Here is a 24067-nt window from a genome sequence, read left to right as displayed (position 1 = left end):
CCGATCTGCATATAACTAATTTTAAAATTCAAAGAACAATGAGTTTTCTAAAAGGTACTGTTCTCAAAGAACTCATACATAGCCTATTTTGTCTTAACTTCCTTGTCTTAATTTTAATATATAGAGCAGAATTCTAAACACTAAAATTACTGATTCTAGAAAGTTTATATCCATGCTTGTATTTTTGAGTGTGGTATTTAAACTACATAAGATGAAAACGTATGAGGAGCCCAAATAATTAATTAATTAAAGGAAGAAAATTGCTCCTAACCTGCTGGTCAGAAAGCGAAAGCTGGTCCTCTGGAAAACCTGTTTGTGGCAGGAGGTGGGTTTTGAATAAGGAGTTGTGGTTCACTAAAGTCACTTCTCCAGCATCCATCCTCATCCTATCAGCAATATCATCTAGGGAGAGAGTGTGGATTAGTTCAAATCACGTAATTCTTCAACAATGTTTTTCCTATGAACCAATCTTTTCACCTAATAAAAACAATTCCCACCCAGGCATAGTGCCTCAAGCCTGTAATCCCACCACTTAGAGAGGCCGAGGCAGGAGGATTTTTTGAGGCCAGAAGTTCAAGACCTATCTAGGCAACATCATAGCAAGACCCTGTCTCTACAAAAAATTAAAAAATGAGCCAGCAGGCCAGGTGCAGTGGCTTACACCTGTAATTCCAGCACTTTGGGAGGTCGAGGCGGGTGGATCACGAGGTCAGGAGTTTGAGACCAGCCTGGCCAACATGGTGAAACCCCGTCTCTACTAAAAATACAAAAATCAGCCAGGCATGGTGGCGGGTACCTGCTACTCAGAAGGTGGAGGCAGGAGTATTGCTTGACCCTGGGAGGCAGAGGTTGCAGTGGGCCAAGATCGTGCCATTGCACTCCAGCCTGGGCAACAACAGCAAAACTCCATCTCAAAAAAAAAAAAAAAAGTTAGCCAGCCAATGTGGCACGTGTCTGTAGCCTCAACTACTTGGGAAGCTGAGGCAGGAAGACTGCCTTGAGCCCATGAGTTCAAATTTACAGTGAGCTATCATCACACCACTGTACTCCAGCCTGGGTGACAGAGAGAGACCCTGTGTCTAACAATAATAACAAAAAAAGACAAAAAAAGAACTTGAAGAACAACTCTGCAATAAAATAAAATGCCTCTTTCATAGCTAACCAAAGGCAAAAATCTCATATTATCATTGTCAAAAGAGGTCCATGTGCAGAAATTGGCTCATTGGTAGATGGCCTCAGCTAATTCCAAAACAATTCAAAACTTGTACACATATAAAAACAGCTTAATTTAAAGCTTTAAAAATAACAAGACCAGGCAAGGTGGCTCACACCTGTAATACTAGCACTTTGGGAGGCTGAGGCAGATGGATGGCTTGAGCCCAGGAGTTCAAGACCAGCCTGGGCAATATGGCAAAATCTCGTCTTTATTAAAAAACAAAACAAAACATTAGCCAGACGTGGTGGTGCATGCCTGTAGTCCCCGCTACTCAGGAGGCTGAGCTGGGAGGATCCTCCGAGCGTGGGGAGGTCAAGGCTGCAGTGAGCCATGACAGAGTCACTGCACTCCAGCCTGGGCGACAGAGTGAGACCCTGTCTCAGAGAACAACAAAGAAAAACACAAACAAAAAACAAAAATGCTCCCAAAATAAACTTTTTAAACATTTTAACTACAGAAAAACATTTAAATATAAAAGATTGGGGCAAAAAATTCACCATTCAGTAACAAACACTGTTAACATTGGTTCATTTCCTGTTTTAACACAAAAAAGTACTTTAAGACATAATCCACCTGCCAGGTGTGGTGGCTCACACCTATAATCCCAGCACTTTGGGAGGCTGAGGTGGGTGGATCACTTACTTGAGGCCAGGAGTTTGAGAGTAGCCTGGCTAACATGGCAAAACCCTATCTCTACTAAAAATACACCAGGCATAGTGGCACATGCCTGTAATCCTAGCTACTTGGGAGGCTGAAGCATGAGAATCGCTTGAACCCGGGAGGTGGAGGATGGAGTGAGCCAAGATAACACCACTGCACTCCAGTTTAGGCAAGAGAGTGAGACTCTGTCTCTAATAATAATAATAATAATAATAATAATCTGCCTGAAATTTTTTAAAAGCATAGTTTTATTCATATTGCTCTTAACAGGTATCAGCTCAATAACTATATTAGGGCAGAATTTTAATTTGGAACCATTTTTGATAACTTTATTACTACAGAAGAGCTAGAATAGAAGCAATAAAGGTAACAGAATTCAATGACTTACACTGGTATCAGCAATGAGAGAAAATGGAAACAAATGAACAGGGAAGGAGAAGGCAGACTAAGGAAAAGGAAAACACAGAATAGAGAGAAAGCTAATGTGAATGTAAAAGGAACATAGGGATGTTATAAAATCTAAGTGTATAGATTTTTCAACGTATTTCTAAATTAGCTACTAGTCCTGATCTTATATTGATCGCCTTAACAGACATAAAGTACTATAAATGAAATAGTGAAAAATGTCCTAATCACAATTCTCAGTAACACTAGCTAAATGAAATAAAATATTTATATTAATCAAATTGTCATTTAGAAGTCAGTATAACATAGTACTAAGGAACAAGAACTCTTGGCTGGGCACGGTGGCTCACTCCTGTAATCTCAGCACTGTGGGAGGCCAAGGCAGGCAGATCATGTGAGGTCAGGAGTTCAAGACCAGACTGGCCAACATGGTGAAATCCCATCTCTACTAAAATACAAAAATTAGCTGGATGTAGTAGCACACGCATGATTGTAATCCCAGCTACTTGGGAGGCTGAGACAGGGACTGCTTGAACCCAGGAGGCAGAGGTTGCAGTGAGTTGAGATCATACCACTACACTTCAGCCTGGGTGACAGAGTGAGACTCTGTCTCAAAATAAAATAAAAAAAAGAACAAGAACTCTAGAAAATTCTAGAACCAGAGTGCCTAGGTTTAAATCCTGGCTCTGCCAGTTATAGCACACGACTCTAGGCAAGCTTCTTAACTTCTGTGTCTCAGTTTCCTTGTGATATAATAGGGATAATAATAGTAACCTACTTGGTAGGTACTATTAGGTACCCTTGTAAGATGGTTAGGAGTAATCGTTTACTCCTAATATATTTTAAATAATTAGAACAGGGTCTAGTACACAGTAAATGTTTGCCAGGGTATATTTGGCTTTTTCAATACAATCAATGAGATAATACTCCTAAATGAGTACATAAACAATGTTCTAACCAAAAGATAATTATGTGGGCCGGGCGCAGTGGCTCATGCTTATAATCCCAGCACTTTGGGAAGCCGAGGTGGGCAGATCACCTGAGGTCAGGAGTTTGAGACCAGCCTAGCCAACATGGCGAAACCCTGTCTCTATTAAAAACAGGAAAATTAGCTGGACATGGTGGCACATGCCTGTAATCCCAGCTACTTGGAAGGCTGAGGCAGGAGAATTGCTTGAACCCAGGAGACACAGGCTGCAGTGAGCAGAGATGGTGCCACTGCACTCCAGCCTGGGTGACAGAGCAAGACTATGTTTCAAAAAATAATAATAATAATAATTGTGTTTGGCATATAGTATTACATAATTCGGATTAAGATTTCTCTTAAAATTATTATTAAGCACAAAGATACAAATACTGAAAATGTTAGGAAAACCCATTCTTTCACTCCAGCTTAACCAATGAGAGTAGCTAAAAGCATTCAACAACTAGTTAGTCTTACCCATTTCAAGTCTTTTCACATCACTGACTTTAGCAAAGATACAAAGTCCTATAAAAGAAGACACAAAACAGAAAAATTACATACTGAAACGCCTACTTCACTTAATTTTAGAAGGTGCAGCCACTAGAAGTGACATTTGTTTGTGTTCTTAGTGGAGAAAAATCTAAGGTGGTAAAGAGTTGACTTGATGGGAAAAGGGTAAAAACTAAAACTAGCTTGAGGTACTTCCAAACATTTCTGCAACCTGTGCTACATTAAACAGCAATTACAGACTACCCACAGAATCACAGAATATTAAAGCAAGAAGCAAGCTGGGAGCGCCAACCCTTAAGAGACTGAGTGGTTTGCATAAAGTCATGATGTCAGCAACTACACCGAAATTATAACCTAGAAATTCTTCCCAACTCATTGTTCTATTACTTCATGCTAAATCACTTCACAAACAAGTGACAGACTTTGTGATAGTCCTATTAAGACTTTTCTTCCATCTCTTACTCAGCAGCCTGATACTCTAACGACAATCAAGGACTACTCTGGAGGAGTACAAAGTACTTCCCCCAACATCATCAATCAAACTGCTACAAACCAAAGCCCCTTTGCCTATATAAAAATTACTGTCTCCTCTGATATATCCACTTTTTCCATAAAATAAAGATGTTAAAAACCAAACTGCTGGTGGGGTATGGTGGCTCACACCTATAATCCCAGCACTTTAGGAGGCCGAGACGGGCGGGTAACTTGAGGTCAGGAGTTGGAGGCCAACCTGGCCAACATGGTGAAAACTCATCTCTACTAAAAATACAACAATTAGCCAGGTGTGGTGGTGCGTGCCTGTAGTCCCAGCTACTCGGGAGGCTGAGACAGGAGAATTGCTTGAACCCAGCAAGCAGAGGTTGCAGTAAGCCGAGATCACGCCACTGCAACAGAGCAAGGCTCTGTCCCAAAAAAAAACAAAAACAAAAAAAAACACAACCAAACTGCTTGGAACTAGGTTAATAAACATATCCTCGGCACATACGGTCTTGGCAGATTTCCAAGAGGAGGAGGCTACTAGGGATGATAATAGTCACACCTATATATATTTATAATCTTATAACCATATTTTTTAAAATATTAAGCACTTCATCAACCACATAGCAATACCAGGGCTTCAATGTATTCATGAGGCTGGATGATGATAATAGGCATTCTTTGTGGTCACAATAATGAAAGTCACACAAAGGAAGGCTACTTAAAGTTTTCTTGGCATATGCGATCACGCCACTGCCCTCCAGCCTGGGCGACACAGCTAGACTCCGTCTCAAAAAAAAAAAAAAAAGTTTTCTTGGCAGAGCTACAGACTAAGCAGAGTAATTATCTGATTACCTAGTTATTGCCAGGAAGGATCCCTAAAGAATTTAAGCCTTAGATTTAGGCTTCAAATGTATTTCCAAATGCTCAACTTAAAAGACTTCTTTATCTAAAAATTCTTCAGGTTATTTTTTCCCCTTCTTTCTTGTTTAATAGAGTAGACTCCCTTTGGTTCCAGATTAAGGGGGGAAAAAATCTTATCAACCAATACATTAGCAACATTTTTTTGACATTTTAAAGTTGCTTCATAACTGTCATTACTAGCCTTTTTAAAATTATTATGAAGAAGAATGCCAACTTAAAGGCTTGGTGCCCAAAAGAATAATCCCATGTTAATTTCCGTGCATTTTGTTGAGATAGATGTGAAGGGAAAAGGAAGCTAGAAATTCAAAGAATTTTACCGATTATATCCAGAGAGGTTAAATGACTTGCCTGAAATCACACAGATGGGGCAAAAAGAAGACAAGAATCCATGTATCCTGATTCCAGGGCAAAGGCACATTTCAAACATCATACAACTTCAAATCCTTTAACACACCCTCAAAGATTCATATGCACTGGCAATTTAAAAGTAATCCCGCCGGGCGCGGTGGCTCAAGCCTGTAATCCCAGCACTTTGGGAGGCCGAGACAGGCGGATCACGAGGTCAGGAGATCGAGACCATCCTGGCTAACATGGTGAAACCCCGTCTCTACTAAAAATACAAAAAAACTAGCCGGGCGAGGTGGCGGGCGCCTGTAGTCCCAGCTACACCGGAGGCTGAGGCAGGAGAATGGCGTAAACCCGGGAGGCAGAGCTTGCAGTGAGCTGAGATCCGGCCACTGCACTCCAGCCTGGGCGACAGAGCAAGACTCCGTCTCAAAAAAAAAATAAATAAATAAAAATAAAAGTAATCCCTCACTAACCCTGGGTAATCCACACTGATTTATAATTTTAAATAATTAAAACCCCACATTTATATTTTAATACAAATATATCCAGCTTCTTCAGTGTGCTTACGGTACATTCTTTTAGCCACTTGCAGTTACATTGGGAGAAGGAATATTTCACCCCAAGATTCTCCATGAAAATGCTGGATCTGGAACCTTGATGCCACCAAATTCATGCAACTATAAAAATGTCTTCTTTTTTAAAAAATTATTCTAATAATTCATTTCCTAGTATACACTGGTCATGTAATTTACTGAAAGAACATAAGCCACTACAAATATTCAGATGAAGTCAGGTTAGTAGCGGAACACAAGGCAATGGGAAATCTGAAAGAACAAAAAAGATCACAGTCTTCACAACTGCGGTGAAACATTTATAACCTTACACATACGCAAAGAGGGGATTATAAAAGACAATGTTTAGGGCTGTAAGAAAGTCACTAGAAAATATATATTGAGGCCGGGCGTGGTGGCTCACGTCTGTAATCCCAATACTTTGGGAGGCCGAGGTGGGCGGATCACGAGTTCAGCAGTTCGAGATCGGCCTGGCCAACATGTTGAAATCCTGTCTCTACAAAAAATACAAAAATTAGCCAGGTGTGGTGGCAGGTGCCTATAATCCCAGCTACTCGGAAGGCTGAGGCAGGAGAATTGCTTGAACCCGGGAGGCAGAGGTTGCAGTGAGCCGAGATCACGCCATTGCACTCCAGTCTGTGCGACAGAGCAAGACTCCGTCTAAAAAAAAAAATCTATATCTATATCTATATCTGTATCTCTATGTCTCTCTCTCTATATATATATATATTTAGATCTATATATATCTATATAGGCATTCTTTGTGGTCACAATAATGAAAGTCACACAAAGGAAGGCTGCTTAAAGTTTTCTTGGCATATGAGATCACGCCACTGCCCTCCAGCCTGGGCGACAGAGCGAGACTACGTCTCAAAATATATAGATAGATAGATACAGATAACTTCACCTATATATATCTATATATAGATATAGAGAGAGAGAAAGAGAGAGACACGCAATGTTAGCTTTATCCAGGACCAAGATGTGGTTAGAACAATTTATAAGAAGGGTGTGAAAGCAATCACGTGAAATCGCCCTTTTCCAAGTTCTTTAAAACAATTATGTGTACAATAGTATTATATCGTCATGTGTTTGAGGTTTCTTCCCCTCTATTTTTACATGTAATCTCTCCCAATCACTCTAACACCTTAAACACCTTAATACTCTAACGCCGTAAACCCTAAGTATTCAAATTCTTTCATACACATTCATTTACCGGGCACCAACTATGTGCTTTAAGAAAGGGTCCCTGCCACTGGGCAGCTCACTGTCTAGTAGGGAAAGCCAGATCCATAAACAGGTACAGCAAGACAGTAGAGCTGGTACAACTGATAGAAGATGTAGAAGTTGGGAAGAAAAGGACAGAGTTCCAAAGCAATAGTCAAAAACTGCATTCCCTTAGGCAGAAGTAGTAGAACCTGTTTTTGTATCCATCCACTCCCTCTAGACAGCTCATTAGATGAGTGATATGAAGACCATCTTTGCAGTTGGGATAATTAATTGAAGTCAGTTAAAAATGAAAAAGCCTTCCTAAAAGGGACTAGAGAGGAAAAATAAAGGGTGGTTGGGCGAGGGGAGGTGTAAACTGGAAGTAGGTTAAGGGATCATGCTTAAAGAGATGCTTAAAGTTGCATTGTAACTGTAATTTCAAAGTCAGGGCAATCTGTATTTCAACACGAGTCCTTAACACAAATTATTTTTATGAAGAATAAAGATTTAGGAGATGATGTGATCTAATCCATCCAGAATAACCAGTTATAACAAAGACCCTCAGTCAAATAGTTGGTAGTAGATAAAAGGCTTTATATGAATATTACAAGAATCACCACCACTCCAAATATAGTAAGTGTACCAAATACGAAGTAAAATGACTTTAACAAGGCTGACTTGAAAGTGATAAAGGAGCAAGTTATTGCCAACCAGATAGTGGAAATACTGCACAGGCACCGATAAACAGAAATCACCAAGCTCAAGGAAAGAGAAACGATCCAGAGATCACGTTAGGGTACACCAAGAAAGAGACGGTTCAAGGGAATTACCAGGAGGCGATGAGCCAGGTAAGCAAATTGTGGCAGTTAAGGGGATTTTCATAACCTGAGCAGGAGGGTCCAGACGTTTCTTTCTGGTGGTGGCACTAGCGATATCACATCTCAGAGAGATACCACAGAGTAAGAGAGTTGGAGAAATGTTTACGTGAGACGCAGAAGTAGTCGAGAAATATCACTGGGGTCTCAAGGAAGGCGGGAGATGAAGCCGGTACCACAGAAAGCCAAGCTTCCCGGTGAAAATAGCTCTCCCTAGAGAAGACCCTGCTCTGGCGGGAAAGCCCCGGAATCGCAACCGGCCTTTTCCCAAGAACCGCTGGGCGCTGGGATGGGGCCTGCTGTAACGGCAGGGAGACGGCCTCTCCGCGGCCCAGGAGAGAGAGACCAGAAGGAACGGCCTCAGGTAGCCTAACGGCCACCGGCGGCCACAGCGCGGCCACCGGACAGCAGGGGGGAGGGGAGGTGGTCCCAGGGGGCGGGGCAGAGGAAAAGGCGCCGGCCCCACAGTGCTCCCAGCTTCCGCCCAGTCCAACCCGGGCCGGCGCATCGGGTCCGACACAGTCTCCTGGACCAGGCTCCCTCCATCCTCACCCCTCCCCCAGCTTCCCGCCGCCACTCACCGAACCGGAACCGGCTGCCATGCGAAGGAGTTTCCGGCCGGGCGCGGAACGCAAAACCCGGGAACCGCCGCGAACCGGAACCGCCTTCACAGCACCGGAAGAGCCGCTAGGTGGCTGCAGAGGAGGGGGCTGGGGCAGGAGGTCAAAGAACAGAGTTAAGGACCAGTGGGACGCCTGCGCGGTGTGGCGAGACCCGAGAAGCCAAGGGAGCGTTTAAGACTTGGTTGTAATTTCTCAGTACCCTTTTCAGTCTGGGCGTTTTCGCTTTCTCGTACTCGGAATACTGTTAGTGAGCCCTTCGTCCTATGCTTTTCTCTGTTCCCTCAGCTCCCTTACTCGCCGCCTTCTGGTTCCGCACGGCGAGTTTTGCTTGGGTTCCAGTTTCCATGGCAGCTTTTCGCTGTGGTCCTAAATCTGCGGAAACCTGTGGCTTCCCCCGACAGATGGGGACCTGAGATCTAAATCGATCTCAGGCTATCTCGTGTTTTATTGAGAATCCAGAACGTTAGTGCTTGTAAAGGTTATTGGAGATATTTTAGTGTTACCAGGTTCAGAGAAGTGAAGGGATTTCCCAAGGATTTTAAGTGCACGGCCCATCTAAGACTAGGAAACAAGTTTCTTAACTTGCAGTCTTATACTCTGCACCACCTCATGCTTGATTGACCATTCAGGAAACAAAAAAAAGAAAAAAGCATCTTGAGGACGTATTAGGCTAGACGCTGGCAAGATGTAGAAACTTTGAGAACTCTGGAGGAATTTGAAAGATAGGCAGAGCTGTGAGGAAAGCTTTTGGGAGCCCACTAGAGATCTGCTTTTCTGGGTAGAGATAGAGAAGGACCCAGGAATCACCTCTGACCTCTGAAGGGCTTTGTTGTTCCTGGGACACATTGATTAACTTGGAATCTGCCATACTTTCTAAAAGAAAATAATGGGAAGAAATATGTTTGTTCATTCAGGCTGTTTGTCAAGCACCTCAGCTTGGCAGGCCTCTGGACCCAGGCCCTGTAGAAGTCTTAGAGAAATGCCCCCTTAGTAGGTCCTTTACACTCAGATCACAGCCACAGGCACAGTCTGAGCTCAGACTTGAAGAAGGGTAGTTTGTGGAGGCCCCCAGCCTTTCTGATACTCTCAGAAGCTTACTGAGTTCAGGGGATCCTGCCCTGTCAAATACATCAAAGTAGATTATTTGTGTTGCCTCATATGCTGATACTTTCATATTGTCAAGTCCTAAGGCCTAGTAGTAATGAGCGTAACTGGTCTGTCAGTCATTGACATCTTATTCCACAGCTCTGTTCGTTTGGATTAAACTCTGTCTCTATTTCTAGGAGGCAGCCATGCATAAAGACGAGTTTCATCTGAAATTTTTCATGTGTGTGATTCAATCTCGCCAGTTAGTCAGGACTCCTCAGAGAACAGGTACCATTGTCTCCTGATCATACTCCAGTGACAGAGAATGAGTTCTCTCACAAGAAGTCTCAATACAGGATGTGAAGCTTTCTAGTGTAAATACGAATTTGAGGGGTCAACTGACTAGTTTATCACATTCTCACTTTGATAAAATATTGATCACTGAGTCATGTATTTTCCAGGTAAGATTTTGACCTGGTTTGTTGTGATAGTCGCCAGGCAGATAAGGAGGACTTGAGAGTTGAGGGGGGAACAAAATTTACCCCATGAGTTGGTCATTGATTTCTGTGTTGTTATGTGAATTACTTTGACCAGTCTGGGATCATCTGTGGGAATCTTTATTGTCATTATAACTGACACTCCAAAACTATCAAGTAAATCAAGCCTAAGGAAAAATGGCCTTCTCATCCACCCCACCTCAAAGTATCTAGTTACATGTTCTGTTTTTCCCCCATGTATGTCAAGAAAATGGAATCTTTTTGAGGTAAGAGAGTTGTTGAGAACAGTCATCGCTTCTCTAATTTTTCACTGGATTTTTGGAAGAAAGCCCTGAACAGCTCAGAGTCATAGGAAAAATGAAAGGGAGTAAGAAACACTCCCTTCCCTGAATCCCACCTTGAGGGTGACCTAAAGCTATTGTTTCTCAGCTGGGGAAGCTTCTACTTCCAGCATGCTCATACCAAAGCCACCAACAAAGACAGACACCTTGAAGAGTCTAGATACTTTGGATGATCCAGACACCGTGAGAAGCATACCTGTTTTCAAAACTGGTGAGGCATGTAGGTAAACAGCAAGAAATGTGCAAAGGAATATGGGAAAGTGAAAGTTGTATGCATAGTGTTATAAATCAGGGTAGAGCTACTAAAGTAAAGCTGAAATACAAGTTAAGACCCAAGGGGGAAAGTCTGTGTGTGTGTGAAACAGAGAGAGAGAGAGAGAGAGAAAGAGAAAGACGGATGGGGAGGGAAAGGAAAAAGGGAGAGAGTTGAGGATGGATCATCTGGGAAACTATAGGGAAACGGACATTTCTTTCTATGAAGAATAACTTAATTTGGTCAATATTAAATCAGTTGGCTCATAACTGTAAACTACTAATCTGGTTTATCCTATTGTCAGCATCCTTGATACATAAATAGGTGAACCTTAAAAAAATCGACTAAATGAGTTACTATTTTACAAAATGATTCCAAATATTGTAAACAATTTTCATCTTAGGAAACCGTTTAATAATAGATTTCTCATGTATGTTTTAAATAATGTTTAATTCACAAGCAATTTATACAAAGCTTCAGAAACACATCTGTATGTTTCGTCTCAACTTAAATTACATCTATATTGGAGTCAATTCACTGCAAATCTTTATCGAGTTCCCACTATTTGCCTAATAATATACTAGAAATGATAGGTTATAAAACATACATATAAGACATATCCTTGCCATTGCCCCAGTAGCTTACAGTTTGGAAATACCTTAGCGATTATTTAGCTCAATTCTCTTATATTTTCAGAAGGAACTCAGGACTAAAAGGTTTTCCTCGGAAAGTTAATAATTTCATTAAAGTAGCAACTCCTAGCACTTATGAAATATATATCAGTATTTAGCCATATTTTTGAGCACTCACATTTGAAATCATTGGACTAGACTCTCTAGGAAATGAGAAAATGAACTAGACACTTTCCCTGTTTCCTAGGATCTTATGATTAAGGAGGGGAGATAATATGGAACAATGTGTAAGTTATGAACTTAATAACTTTGGTTCAAAATGTTGAATTGGTTCAAAATAAGAAGTCATAGATATGTAGAGAAGGGAAGAACCAGCCGACTGCTCAGAGCCAGCTTTTCTTTTCCTTCCTTCCTCCCTCCCTTCCTTCCTTCTTCTTTTCTTTCCTTTTTTCTTTTCTTTTTTTCTTTTCTTCCTTTTGCAACTGTTTGTGGTCTACATCCCTTTAATCAGACTTCCTTTGCCCCTGCATAGAAAGCAGCAAGAAATAAACCCAGCTGATAGCTTTTTCCTATTGTTTATTGACTTTGTACAGATTATTTCTTATTTGCCCTCATCTTTCCTGCTTTTTTGATTTTCCTTTTCCTCTGATGTACCTAATACTCCCCTCAGACTCCCTTTGCTCTGATGACTCATTTGGACCTGCTTCTGTGGTTTGAACTCAGCATTGTCTCATGGACAAAATTCTGATGTTCAACTTCTGCCTTTAAACCCTGGGGTCTGTGCAGCTCAGGTAAGTGGCCATTCTTAACCCTTTCAGCTTTCCTACTGGAGAAAGGAAATCCAGTATTTTCCCAGCACCAGTAAGGTCTCCATTCCTCCTCTTCTGCCTGCCTCCCTGCTTCCTTCCTCATCCTTTCCTCTTCCCTTCCTTCCTCTCTCCTACTCTTCCTCCTTCTTTGACTTCCTTCCAGGAGAATGTGTTGAGCACATACTATGTCAGGTACTGTAGTTGGCACTGGGAATAAAGTAGTAAACAAAACAGGTACATTGTCTGCTCTCATGAAGTTTATAGTCTTATGGGACTAAGACAGTAATCACACAATTCACACACATGGTTATATAACTAGAATGGTGCTAGTGCAGTGAAAGAAAATAATACCATGTAATCAGAGGATAAAACAGGGGATGTAATATGGCCTGAGAAGTCAGAAAAACGTTTCTCAGGAAGGCCTGAGGGATGAGTATGCATTAGCTAGGTAAAGAGAGAAGAGCTTTCCACAAAAGGGGACAATAGACTATGAAACGGGAAAGAGTAGAATGGGCCAGTGTGACTTGATGATGGGAGGAATAGCGGGAGAGTGAACTGTACAGATGGTGTAAGAGCCAGATTGTGCAGTGCCTTCTAGGTCTTATTGACACTTCTGAGCTCTGGGAAATCACTGAAGAATGATAGGATCATGTTGCCTTTTAAAACATGTTTCTGGCTCCTGGGTGGGGGATGGATTGGAGAGATACAAGGGTAGTTATCTGCTCTGATGAGATGAATGCCACTGCCTTGCTCCATTTCTTACCTGTAGGCAATGCATCACTCTAGGGCACCAGTGAAATGGTGAGGAACTCATGTCATCAAACAGCAGAGATGAGCACAGAGCCAGTGGTACCCAAACATAAAAAAACCCTGGCCTGATGTCTTTCTGCTTCTGCCAGCCCAAGAAATTCACAGGGACTCCCTCCAGGGTATTCTGCTTCTTGTTCTAAGTGCAGTTGTACATGGAGATTCTGTGCTCTAGTCCTTAAGAAAAATGGAATATATTTATTTCTTGTCTCATACCTGGCAGGGAAGCAGCTGTTGTTTTTTCCAACATCTTGCCTATCAGTATAAGCAGCTCTGCCTGTACTATAATGAGGCAGGCTGTGTGTGTGTGTGGCCCATAGAGGATCAGCTCCTGACATAAGAAAGCCACTTGATCCTGCACTGGGGTGTAGCAAGGGTGTGAGTCACCTAGCTGTACCCTTTACCCCTATGTCCTGACCCCTAGGCTTTGCAAAGAAAAGTGATTAGCATTTCAAGATAGGTAAGAGTGTGGGACAACTACCTCCAGGACAAAAGCTCAGGGGTAGCAGGCACCTTTGTGCTACAGGCTCTGATCCAGCAGATCCAGCTGCCCACTAGACATAAAGCCTCTCCTGTATATAAAGACTTCGATGATGGGCAACCTGCCTAGGTAACTAGTGACTCTCAAGACTACTTCTAGTGACCTGAAAATGGGGAAGCATTCCAAAGGAGTGGTGCTTCACCCATTTGCTTCTTGTGTCACAGCTTCTCCCTGGAAGATAAGACCTTACTATCATATTCTTCACTTCATCTAGGCCATCTATCACCAGCATTGCCCATACCCCCTGTTGCCCTTCTGATTCTCTGTACCTGGGTATTCTGTACACTCACACCTAGGTGAATTATGCAGACAAGGATGCAGTTAACCCAACATTGTGAGTGCAGCTGAAATGTAGAGATTACAATTGCTGTCCATGATCCAAGTTCCCTTCAAGCAGGTGTATTTGCCTTCTGCATCAGAGGCAAGATTCTCTCTCTATATGCTATGTTGTAGCAATCCAAGAGGCTGGACCCTTGCTGAAGGAAAATCAATGGGAGTTCTGCCTCTATCAAGATTGCCTTAATCTCAACATAGTCACCATTCGTCATTGACCTCCTGACCCCAGACTTCCAGAATCAGTTCCACAGAACTTGAGTCTTCTCCTGGAGCTAAAATTTTCAGGGCTCTTACATTGCCAACTGAATTGGGAAGGTCATTGAGAGGGAAATATCACCTTACAAATGCTCTTCTTTCAGTCAAGTCTGCAAGGATATCAATAGATCTATGGAACACTTCTTTCATCTTCCATCATGTTGTATATATACACTTGGACCGCCATTCTCTGGGTGGTCCCATGTTAAACTACCTCTCAGTTACCCAGGGACGTGTATTTACGGGCCTAGAGGTATATTCCATGGACTATGTACTTGCTAAACAACTAAGGCTTCCACATTGTGTTTGATTAGGGGTTAGCAGATCTAAAGAGGAAGACTCCCAGAATTGTGTTATACAATAATTATTTGTCTTCTCTGCTCTGATATCCCCAAAAGCTTACTTTTTTAAGGAAAGAAAAAGTTTATCTGGCTCAAGGTTGAGGCTACATTCCTCTGCTGAAGTTTGTTTACCTCTGCCATAATCAAATCTTGAAAGGGGTAGCTTTAGTTTATAATGGGAATCATCTTGTCTCCTGTGACCTCTTCCCTGAACTGTCTCTTTCAGTAAGTTGATTGTAGTTGGTGTAAGTGACCCCACAAGAGCCATCCAGACTTCTGAGGCTGACAGATTCATTCTTAAAGTGATGGTGTTCTTGGACCTCCACAGCTTAGAACAATTCTTATCAAACTTTGACTTGTGTCAGACTCACCTTGATACCTTGTTAAAACACATTGCTGTGTACCACCCCCAGAGTTTCTGATTCAGTAGATCTCAAGTAGGGCCCAATAATGTGCATTTCTAACCAGTTCCCAGATGATACTGATTCCACTAGTGTCAATTGTGAACCATTGTCTTAAACCAACTAGGGTACCTGAAGAAACTCAGCCTGTCCCTGCTAGGTGAGGTGGAATAGCCAAACAGGTGCCCTGTGTCAGGAACCTCAATATTAGTGACTTGTGGAGTTTGCTTTGTCTCCAGGAATCATCCTATCCCAGCTAGAGCTAAAGATGACTCTCCAGACAATGGTTTCATGCCTGTGCCCAGGGTCTCTCATCATGGAGCCACATTCTAGTGGGGAAAAGCAGATAACAAGCAGTATATTCATCAGGTAATGACTAGATAAGCTCCATGGGTTGTGTAGTGCTGAGAGGGCCAGATATATAATTGTTGCAACCCAGAGAGAGACCCATACCTAATTCCTGCAAGTGTTTCACAACATCAACCTGCCGAATCATTATTGCCCGTGTGTAATTCTGATTCCAGTCCAAAGGAATCTTAGTGGTCCTTTGATATGACACTCTTAGCTTTTCCCTGTCTCAGATCTCTGCCTTTGCTGTTGTCTCTATTTGAAAGCAGTTCCCCTATATCGTACTTGGCATGGTTTTCTCCCTTGTTTATTTAGACCTCTTTTTAAATATCATCTCCTCAGCGAGGTTTTTCTAGTTCACCCTACTTAAATAGCATGCATGTCACTCTCCTTCTCTGCCCTGCTTTATTTTTCCTCATAGCATTTATCACCACTTGACTAATTTGTTTATTACATGCTTTGCTCACTAGCATGTAAGCTCCATGAAGACAGAGGTATTTGTTTTGTTTCATTTTGTTTTTCCAGTTCGGGATCCCCTTGAGCCTAAAACAGTGCGTAACATGTACTAGGTTTACAGTATTTGTTGAATGGATACATGAAACCTGTTATATGCTGTTTGCTTTCCTCTTGGGTTAGAGTCACACCTGCGTGACTGCCATACCTACTTCTCAATCCCAGATGTCCTGGTACACCATCAGTAGCCTCATCTTCTTCATTTTTTCATCACAGTGGTCTTAATATAGATCTGTACCTATTCAATAGACATGATACTATCCTCGTGGTGGTGAATGTATTCATGTATATGGCATACAGCATCCTGTTACTGCCCCCCACCCCGTGTCAGCCTCTGGTAATCATTGTCAAAGAGATCTTCTATCTACATAAACTACTCAACTGCCTGGCAGTAATGTTTGGTTTTATCCTGGTTTGGAGGGCATTGCCCAAAGCTCTACATGTCTTCATTTACCTATCCATGACATACAGGGTTAATGGTCAGACAGAGCATATGTATTAGGTATTTTAGAATACCACTGCAGCTCTACTCAAGGGTCCTACCTAACTAGCTGCTGGAGAATTTTCTTTTTCTTGCTTTCTTTCTTTTTCTTTTCTTTTTTCTTTTTTTTTTTTTGAGAGGGAGTCTTGCTCTGTCACCCAGACTGGAGTGTGCAGTGGCACCATCTTGGCTCACTGCAACCTCCGCCTCTGGGACTCAAGCAATTCTCCTGCCTCAGGCTTCTGGGTAGCTGGAACTACAGGCGCATGCCACTACACCCGGCTAATTTTTTGTATTTTTAGTAGAGACGGGGTTTCACCGTATTAGCCAGGATGGTCTCGATTTCTTGACCTCATGATCCGCCCACCTCGGTCTCCTAAAGTGCTGGGATTACAGGTGTGAGCCACCGCACCCAGCTGAGAATTTTCTTTAAACATCTCATACTTATCTCCCCCAGAATTCCTTCTTTCATAATAATCATAATTTTTGACCCTACTGTGTGCCTGGACTTCACTAACACGCCAATGGCTGGCTGATACTTGGAGAGCTCTAAGAAGCTTGAGGACCTTCTTAATGTCTTCCTTTGCACTGAGGATCAGCATAAAGCAATTGCTGAAAGGCATATTCTTCATGCTGATCCTCATATGAGATTATCATTTGGCTCTCCTCTGTTCACATCAGCTTTATCTCAAATGCTGAAAATAGGAAAACCACCGGCAGATAATTGAAGGTAGAGGGAATGATGGGCTTTAATCTCATGGTCTTCTGGCTCCAACTGACCTCCCTCTTAAGCATTCAATCCTTTTTTTTTTTTTTCTTTGGCTTCCTCCCAGGTCCAGCTACCGTAAATTCTGAATTGTAGCTACCAGCCTCAGCAGCTGAAGAAAGCTGGGTGTATTCTAGACAAAGTTCTAGATTTCCAGTGGTATCATGGTGAATTCCTATAGTTTAACCATTGGAATAGACATAAGCCCTCTTGAGAGGCCTATCGGAGGGCCCCAGGTTCTTTTCCAGCACAAACCTAGTACATATCAGCTTTCTACTCTGGAGGAAGGGTCCAAGGTGTTATTTTCCAGCCCCCTTATACCATAATAGCAATGAAAATAATCTTGGAATGAGTGAAAATCTAGCTACTGGCTTAGTTTGGTTGCCTGAAGAGTTTGTTTGTGCCATCTCTTATTTGACTATGTAACTTGCTTCTTTGCTCTTGTTGTCCATGGTCCTCTAACATTGCTGAGCTGTGCACTTTACTCCCAACACTTTCCTTAGTCACCCTAGCCTGTATGATAATGCTTAGAGCTCTTCCTCAGCCCACTCTTCCTTAGTCACCGCACTGTGTTCATCTGTAGGCTTCATACACCAACACTCTGTCCTAATGTATGCTTCTCAGCCTCGCTCCCACCCCTTGGAATGTCGATTGGACAGATACCATATTTTCTAGAACTGCTTAGATCTCAGACATTTTCTTCCAACATCTATCCACCATAGAATTATGAATCCAATTTTTATTAATAAGGCAAGTCAACAATAGCTAGCTAAAGTGTTGAATCCAATTTGTTAAGGTTCTTGGGAAGCTATATTTGAAATTTAAAAGTTGTTTGATGGATAGAATGTTAGGAAAAAAGGGAAATGCATGGTCTTGGAGTTTAGGATTAAAGGAAAGAAAATCCATTTTTAAGGAACTATTCCTGTTTCATCATATCATTCATCTCTAATGCTGGAAAACATATCCACTGGTATCTTTCCCGTAAACAGTACTGAGTAAACACTGACAAATTCCCACTATCCAGGTACCACTTATTTTTACTCCTTCTGCTTTAATATATTCATGTCATTAAAATATGATACATTATTAATGTTAATGGGGTTATTGATTTTTTTAAATTATATTCCACGTCCAATGACATGTAAACTTCCTACGAACATTTGATAATCCCTCTAGATTATAAACTCCCTGGGAGCTTATTATATAGCTTAGTAGCTGGCACAGTGGCTGGCACATGAGTCCTCAATAAGTATTTGTTAAATGTATGAATTAATTAATAACAAATAGGAGTTTCTCAAGCTTCTTGTCACGAAGAAATCTACAGCCATTTCTTAATACGAAGTATTTCTTCCATCAGCTACTCTATTTTGTGTTGGTTTTTACTAGTTTAACTCAACAACGTCTTCAGTTTGTGGATTGCCTTGAGATGACCATAGGCAAGATGTAAGTGCTTCTGAGAAAATTCTCCTTCTCTAGGACCCCCAACCCCTAACTTAACTGAATTTGCCTAGGTGTCCTTTGAGATGATGATTTCTTTCTTTTTTTTTTTTAAATTTTGTGTGTGTGTATGTGTATTTTTATTATACTTTTAAGTTCTAGGGTACATGTGTACAACGTGCAGGTTTGTTACATATGTATACTTGTGCCATGTTGGTGTGCTGTACCCATCAACTTGTCATTTACATCAGGTATAACTCCCAATGCCATCCCTCCCCCCTCCAATAATAGACCCTGGTGTGTGATGTTCCCCTTCCAGAGTCCAAGTGATCTCATTGATCAATTCCCACCTATGAGTGAGAACATGCGGCGTTTGGTTTTCTGTTCTTACCATAGTTTGCTGAGAATGATGGTTTCCAGCTGCATCCATGTCCCTACAAAGGACATGAACTCATCCTTTTTTATGGCTGCATAGTGTTCCATGGTATATATGTGCCACATTTTCTTAATCCAGTCTGTCACTGATGGACATTTGGGTTGATTCCAAGTCTTTGCTATTGTGAATAGTGCCGCAATAAACATACATGTGCATGTGTCTTTATAGCAGCATGATTTATAATCCTTTGGGTATATACCCAGTAATGGGATGACTGGGTCAAATGGTATTTCTAGCTCTAGATCCTTGAGGAATCGCCACACTGTTTTCCACAATGGTTGAACCAGTTTACAGTCCCACCAACAGTGTAAAAGTGTTTCTATTTCTCCACGTCCTCTCCAGCACCTGTTGTTTCCTGACTTTTTAATGATTGCCATTCTAACTGGTGTGAGATGGTATCTCATTGTGGTTTTGATTTGCATTTCTCTGATGGCCAGTGATGACGAGCATTTTTTCATGTATCTGTTGGCTGTATGCATGTCTTCTTTTGAGAAATGTCTGTTCATATCCTTTGCCCACTTTTTGATGGGGTTGTTTGTTTTTTTCTCGTAAATTTGTTTGAGCTCTTTGTAGGTTCTGGATATTAGCCCTGTGTCAGATGAATAGATTGCAAAAATTTTCTCCCATTCTGTAGGTTGCCTGTTCACTCTGATGGTAGTTTCTTTTGCTGTGCAGAAGCTCTTTAGTTTCATTAGATCCCATTTATCAATTTTGGCTTTTGTTGCCGTTGCTTTTGGTGTTTTAGACATGAAGTCCTTGCCCATGCCTGTGTCCTGAATGGTATTGCCTAGGTTTTCTTCTAGGGTTTTTATGGTTTTAGGTCTAACATTTAAGTCTCTAATCCATCTTGAATTAATCTTCGTATAAGGAGTAAGGAAAGGATCCAGTTTCAGCTTTCTACTTACCGCTAGCCAATTTTCCCAGCACCATTTATTAAATAGGGAATCCTTTCCCCATTTCTTGTTTTTGTCAGGTTTGTCAAAGATCAGATGGCTGTAGATGTGTGGTATTATTTCTGAGGGCTCTGTTCTGTTCCATTGGTCTATATCTCTGTCTTGGTACCAGTACCATGCTGTTTTGGTTACTGTAGCCTTGTAGTATAGATTGAAGTCAGGTAGCGTGATGCCTCCAGCTTTGTTCTTTTAACTTAGGATTGTCTTGGCAATGCGGGCTCTTTTTGGGTCCATATGAACTTTAAAGCAGTTTTTTCCAATTCTGTGAAGAAAGTCATTGGTAGCTTGATGGGAATGGCATTGAATCTATAAATTACCTTGGGCAATATGGCCATTTTCATGATATTGATTCTTCCTATCCATGAGCATGGTATGTTCTTCCATTTGTTTGTGTCCTCTTTTTCTTAATTTGTGCTCATTTAGTTTTTCAGGAACTCCTGGGGATGATTGAGCCTTTGACAAAGATTTTCTGCTTGGCAAGACTTTAGTCAGGTTCCTGAACCTTCTCTTAGACCTATCCATGCACTTTCTTGTAAAATCCAGTTTTAGCAAAGAACCCTGCTAAGTCAGTTTATCAAGAACCCACCCCCCCATCCTCAATATATGGTCATCCTCAATATCTGATCAGGTTTCTCTCCCTCCACCACCCACCAGGGGATGCCTTATTACCCTGGTCTGTCTTCAGCAAGAATCCTGTTAGCTTGGTTTAGCCAGAATCCTCCTTTCCCCTGATGTTTTCTCTTAGTAATTTCTGACCCTGACCCTGCCATAAATTCCCACTTGCCCATGCTGTAGTTGGAGTTGAACCCAATCTGTCTTCTCCACTGCAAAATCCCATTGCTGTGGTCCCTATACCTATCACGATGGTCCTGAATAAAGTCTTTCTTACAGTGATTTTTTTTTTTGGTGGGAGTGGGGATGGTGTCTCACTCTGTCACCCAGACTGGAGTGCAGTGGCACTGCAGTCTCCTCCTCCTGTGTTCAAGCGATTCTCCTACCTCAGCCTCCCAAGTAGCTGGTACTACAGGCACGCATCACCATGCCTGGCTAATTTTTGTATTTTTAGTAGATGCGGGATTTCACCATGTTGACCAGGCTGGTCTCAAACTGCTGACCTCAGGTGATCTGCCCACCTCGGCCTCCCAAAGTGCTGGAATTACAGGTGTGAGCCACGGCACCCAGCCCCTTACAGTGATTTAGCAAGTATCATCGAATAATTTTTTTAAACACTGAAACAGAAAAAGGGATCTAAAAGATTAAATGTCTTGGGATAAGGCTGTGAGTAAATGAGTGACATTTCCTTGCCTTCACCTAATTGAGATAGACTTATTAGTGCAATAATTCATTAAGAATACTTTTTTTCTTTTTTTGAGACAGGGACTTGCTTTGTTACCCAGGCTGGAGTACAGTGTGGTCCCATCACAGCTCACTGCAGCCTTGACCTCCTGGGCTCCAGTCGTCCTCCCACTACAGGTGTGCGCCACCATGTCCAGCCAAATTATTTATTCATTTATTTTTGTAGAGACAGAGTCTCACTATGTTGCCCCATAAACCAACATAGGCTGTGTTGGTCTCAAACTCCTGGGCTCAAGCAATCTCCCACCTTCATCTCCCAAAGTGCTGGGATTACAGGCTTGAACCATGGTGCCCAGCCCATTAAAAGCACTTTTAATGATGACATAGGAGTTGGTAGTGGGTAAAGAGAGAAAGGAATGCATTGCCTCTCAAATTTCAGCCGGTGGTAAAAGTTTATCCATCGAACATTGACAAGTGTCAGACTTTTAGTCTCTTTTTCCTATGAGTTAATCTTTCCTAGATCTGAATGAGGCAGATAATGGTGCCTAAGAGAAAGCCTGTTTGCATCCACTATTTACTTCACTCATGTAGATTTCGTCTACAAATGCAAATCTCCCCACAAAGGACAGCTTTACAGAACCCTTCCTGTGTCCGCAGCCTCTGAATAGCTATCTTAAAATATGCCAAAGTGTATTTTACAATAGCATATTTTAGTTTCCTACAGGAACTTTTCAGGCTTTTTCTTTCTAAATGTTTTTTAATGTCTTCATTGAGATATAATCCAGTATCATAAAACTCACCTATTTATGCAATTCTGGCTGGGCACAGTGACTCTTTCTGGTAATCCCAGCACTTTGAGAGGCCAAGGCAGGCAGATCACTTGAGGTCAGGAGTTCTAGTCCACCCTGGCCAATATGGTGAAACGCTGTCTCTACCTAAAATATAAAAAGTAGCCGGGCATAGTGATGCACGCCTGTAATCCCAGCTACTTGGGAGGCTGAAGCAGGAGAATCGTTTAAACCCAGGAGGCAGCGGTTGCAGTGAGTCAAGATTGCACCATTGCACTCCAGCCGGGGTGACTGAGCTAGACTCTATCTCAAAAATAAATAAATAAAAAAGTGTACAATTCAATGGTTTTCACTATATTCATACAGTTTGCAACCACTGTAAGTTTAGCACATTTTCATCAACCCCAGAAGAAACCCTGTACCCATTAGCAGTCATTCCCCAATTTCCCTCAGTCCCAGGCAACTGCTATCTACTTTCTTTTTCTACAGAGTTGCCTATTCTGGACATTTCGTATAAATGGAATCATATGATATGTGGTCTTTTGTGAATGGCTTCCTCTACGTAGCATAATGTTTTTATGTTTTATAAACCAAAAATAAAATTCTAAGCTCCCTGACCATCTGAATAGACCCCTCCTCTCAGCCAAAGGCATTTCAAAGTTAACCTAAAAAACTAGTTCAGGTCATCAGGGGAAGGGGGAGCTGGACATGCCTTCTCCTTTTGGAATTATTGATAGAACAGACCCTTCAAGTCTGATAAGAAACATTTACAATTGGTTGGGCGTGGTGGCTCACGCCTGTAATCCCAGCACTTTGGGAGGCCAAGGCAGGCAGATCACCTAAGGTCAGGAGTTTGAAACCAGCCTGACAAGAAACATTTACAATTGGTTGGGCGTGGTGGCTCACGCCTGTAATCCCAGCACTTTGGGAGGCCAAGGCAGGCAGATCACCTGAGGTCAGGAGTTTGAAACCAGCCTGACCAACATGGAGAAACCCTATCTCTACTAAAAATACAAAATTAGCCAGGCATGGTGGCGCATGCCTGTAATCCCAGCTACTCAGGAGGCTCAGTCAAGAGAATCACTTGAACCCGGGAGGCGGAGGTTGTGGTGAGCAGAGATGGCGCCATTGCACTCCAGCCTGGACAACAAGAGCAAAACTCTTCTCAAAAAAACAAAAAAGAAAAAAAAAAAGAAAAATTTACAATCTATTCTATCTGAAGCCTGATACATGGAGGCTTCGTCTGCATGGTAAAATTTTGGTTTCTACAACCCCTTATCTTAACCCAGACATTCCTTTCTATTGATAATAACTCTTTAAACAAATTGCCAATCAGAAAATCTACCTAGGACCTGGAAACCCATGCTTCCAGTTGTCCCACCTTTCCAGACCAAACCAATGTACATTTTACATGTATTTTTGCACGCTAAGAGAATTAAGGAAAACAAATACATCTTACATGTATTAATGAATGACTTGTATCTCCCTAAAATGTATAAAATGAAGTTGTGGCCTGACCATCTTGGGCACATGTTCTCAGGATATCCTGAGGGCTGTATCACAGGCCATTGGTCACTCATATTTGGCTCAGAATAAATATCTTCAAATATTTTACAAATTTTGACACTTTTTGTCATATGGATATGACACATTTTATTTATCCATTCTTCAGTTGATGGACTTTGGGTTCTTTCCACATTTTGCCAGCATTATGAATAATTTTGCTATGAACATTGGTATACAAGATTTTGTGTGAACACGTTTTCATTTTTCCTAGGTATATACCTAGGAGTGGAATTGGTAGTTAATGCGACAACTCTATGTTTAACATTTTGAGGAACTGACAAATGTCCACTGCAGCTGCACCACTTTACATTCCTACCAGCAATGCAAAAGGGTTCCAATTTATTCACATCCGCTCTAACACTTTCCTTTCTTTTTCCTTTCCTTTCCCTCCCTCCCTCCCT

General features: G+C 41.8%; 2 protein-coding genes across 5 annotated transcripts in view; one reads left to right on the top strand and one right to left on the bottom strand.

Moving 5' to 3' along the window:
- The window catches only part of SENP1 (SUMO1/sentrin specific peptidase 1), a 66476-nt gene extending 57453 nt beyond the window's left edge, over positions 1-9023 (bottom strand). Inside the window, exons 1-3 of one of the 3 annotated variants that reach the window (XM_011936257.1) lie at positions 8742-9023; positions 3723-3770; positions 272-402 (exon numbers count right to left, since the gene is read on the bottom strand). In XM_011936257.1, coding sequence (XP_011791647.1) covers positions 272-402; positions 3723-3726 — 135 coding nt within the window. In that variant the 5' untranslated portion in view covers positions 3727-3770; positions 8742-9023. Of the gene's footprint in view, positions 1-271; positions 403-3722; positions 3771-8115 lie in introns of all 3 variants that reach the window. The other 2 variants (XM_011936256.1, XM_011936258.1) reach the window with 2 other exon arrangements.
- The window catches only part of PFKM (phosphofructokinase, muscle), a 48386-nt gene continuing 32905 nt past the window's right edge, over positions 8587-24067 (top strand). The window contains exons 1-3 of one of the 2 annotated variants that reach the window (XM_011936260.1): positions 8587-8851; positions 10067-10157; positions 10796-10918. In XM_011936260.1, coding sequence (XP_011791650.1) covers positions 10076-10157; positions 10796-10918 — 205 coding nt within the window. In that variant the 5' untranslated portion in view covers positions 8587-8851; positions 10067-10075. The remainder of the gene's footprint in view (positions 8852-10066; positions 10158-10795; positions 10919-24067) is intronic. The other variant, XM_011936259.1, reaches the window with a different exon arrangement.

This window comes from Colobus angolensis, unplaced genomic scaffold, assembly GCF_000951035.1.
Source record: "Colobus angolensis palliatus isolate OR3802 unplaced genomic scaffold, Cang.pa_1.0 Scaffold151, whole genome shotgun sequence".
In the NCBI taxonomy this organism is placed as follows: Eukaryota; Metazoa; Chordata; class Mammalia; order Primates; family Cercopithecidae; genus Colobus; species Colobus angolensis.
The sequence above is the reverse complement of the archived record's forward strand: the minus strand, read 5'-3'. Positions and strand labels throughout refer to the sequence as shown.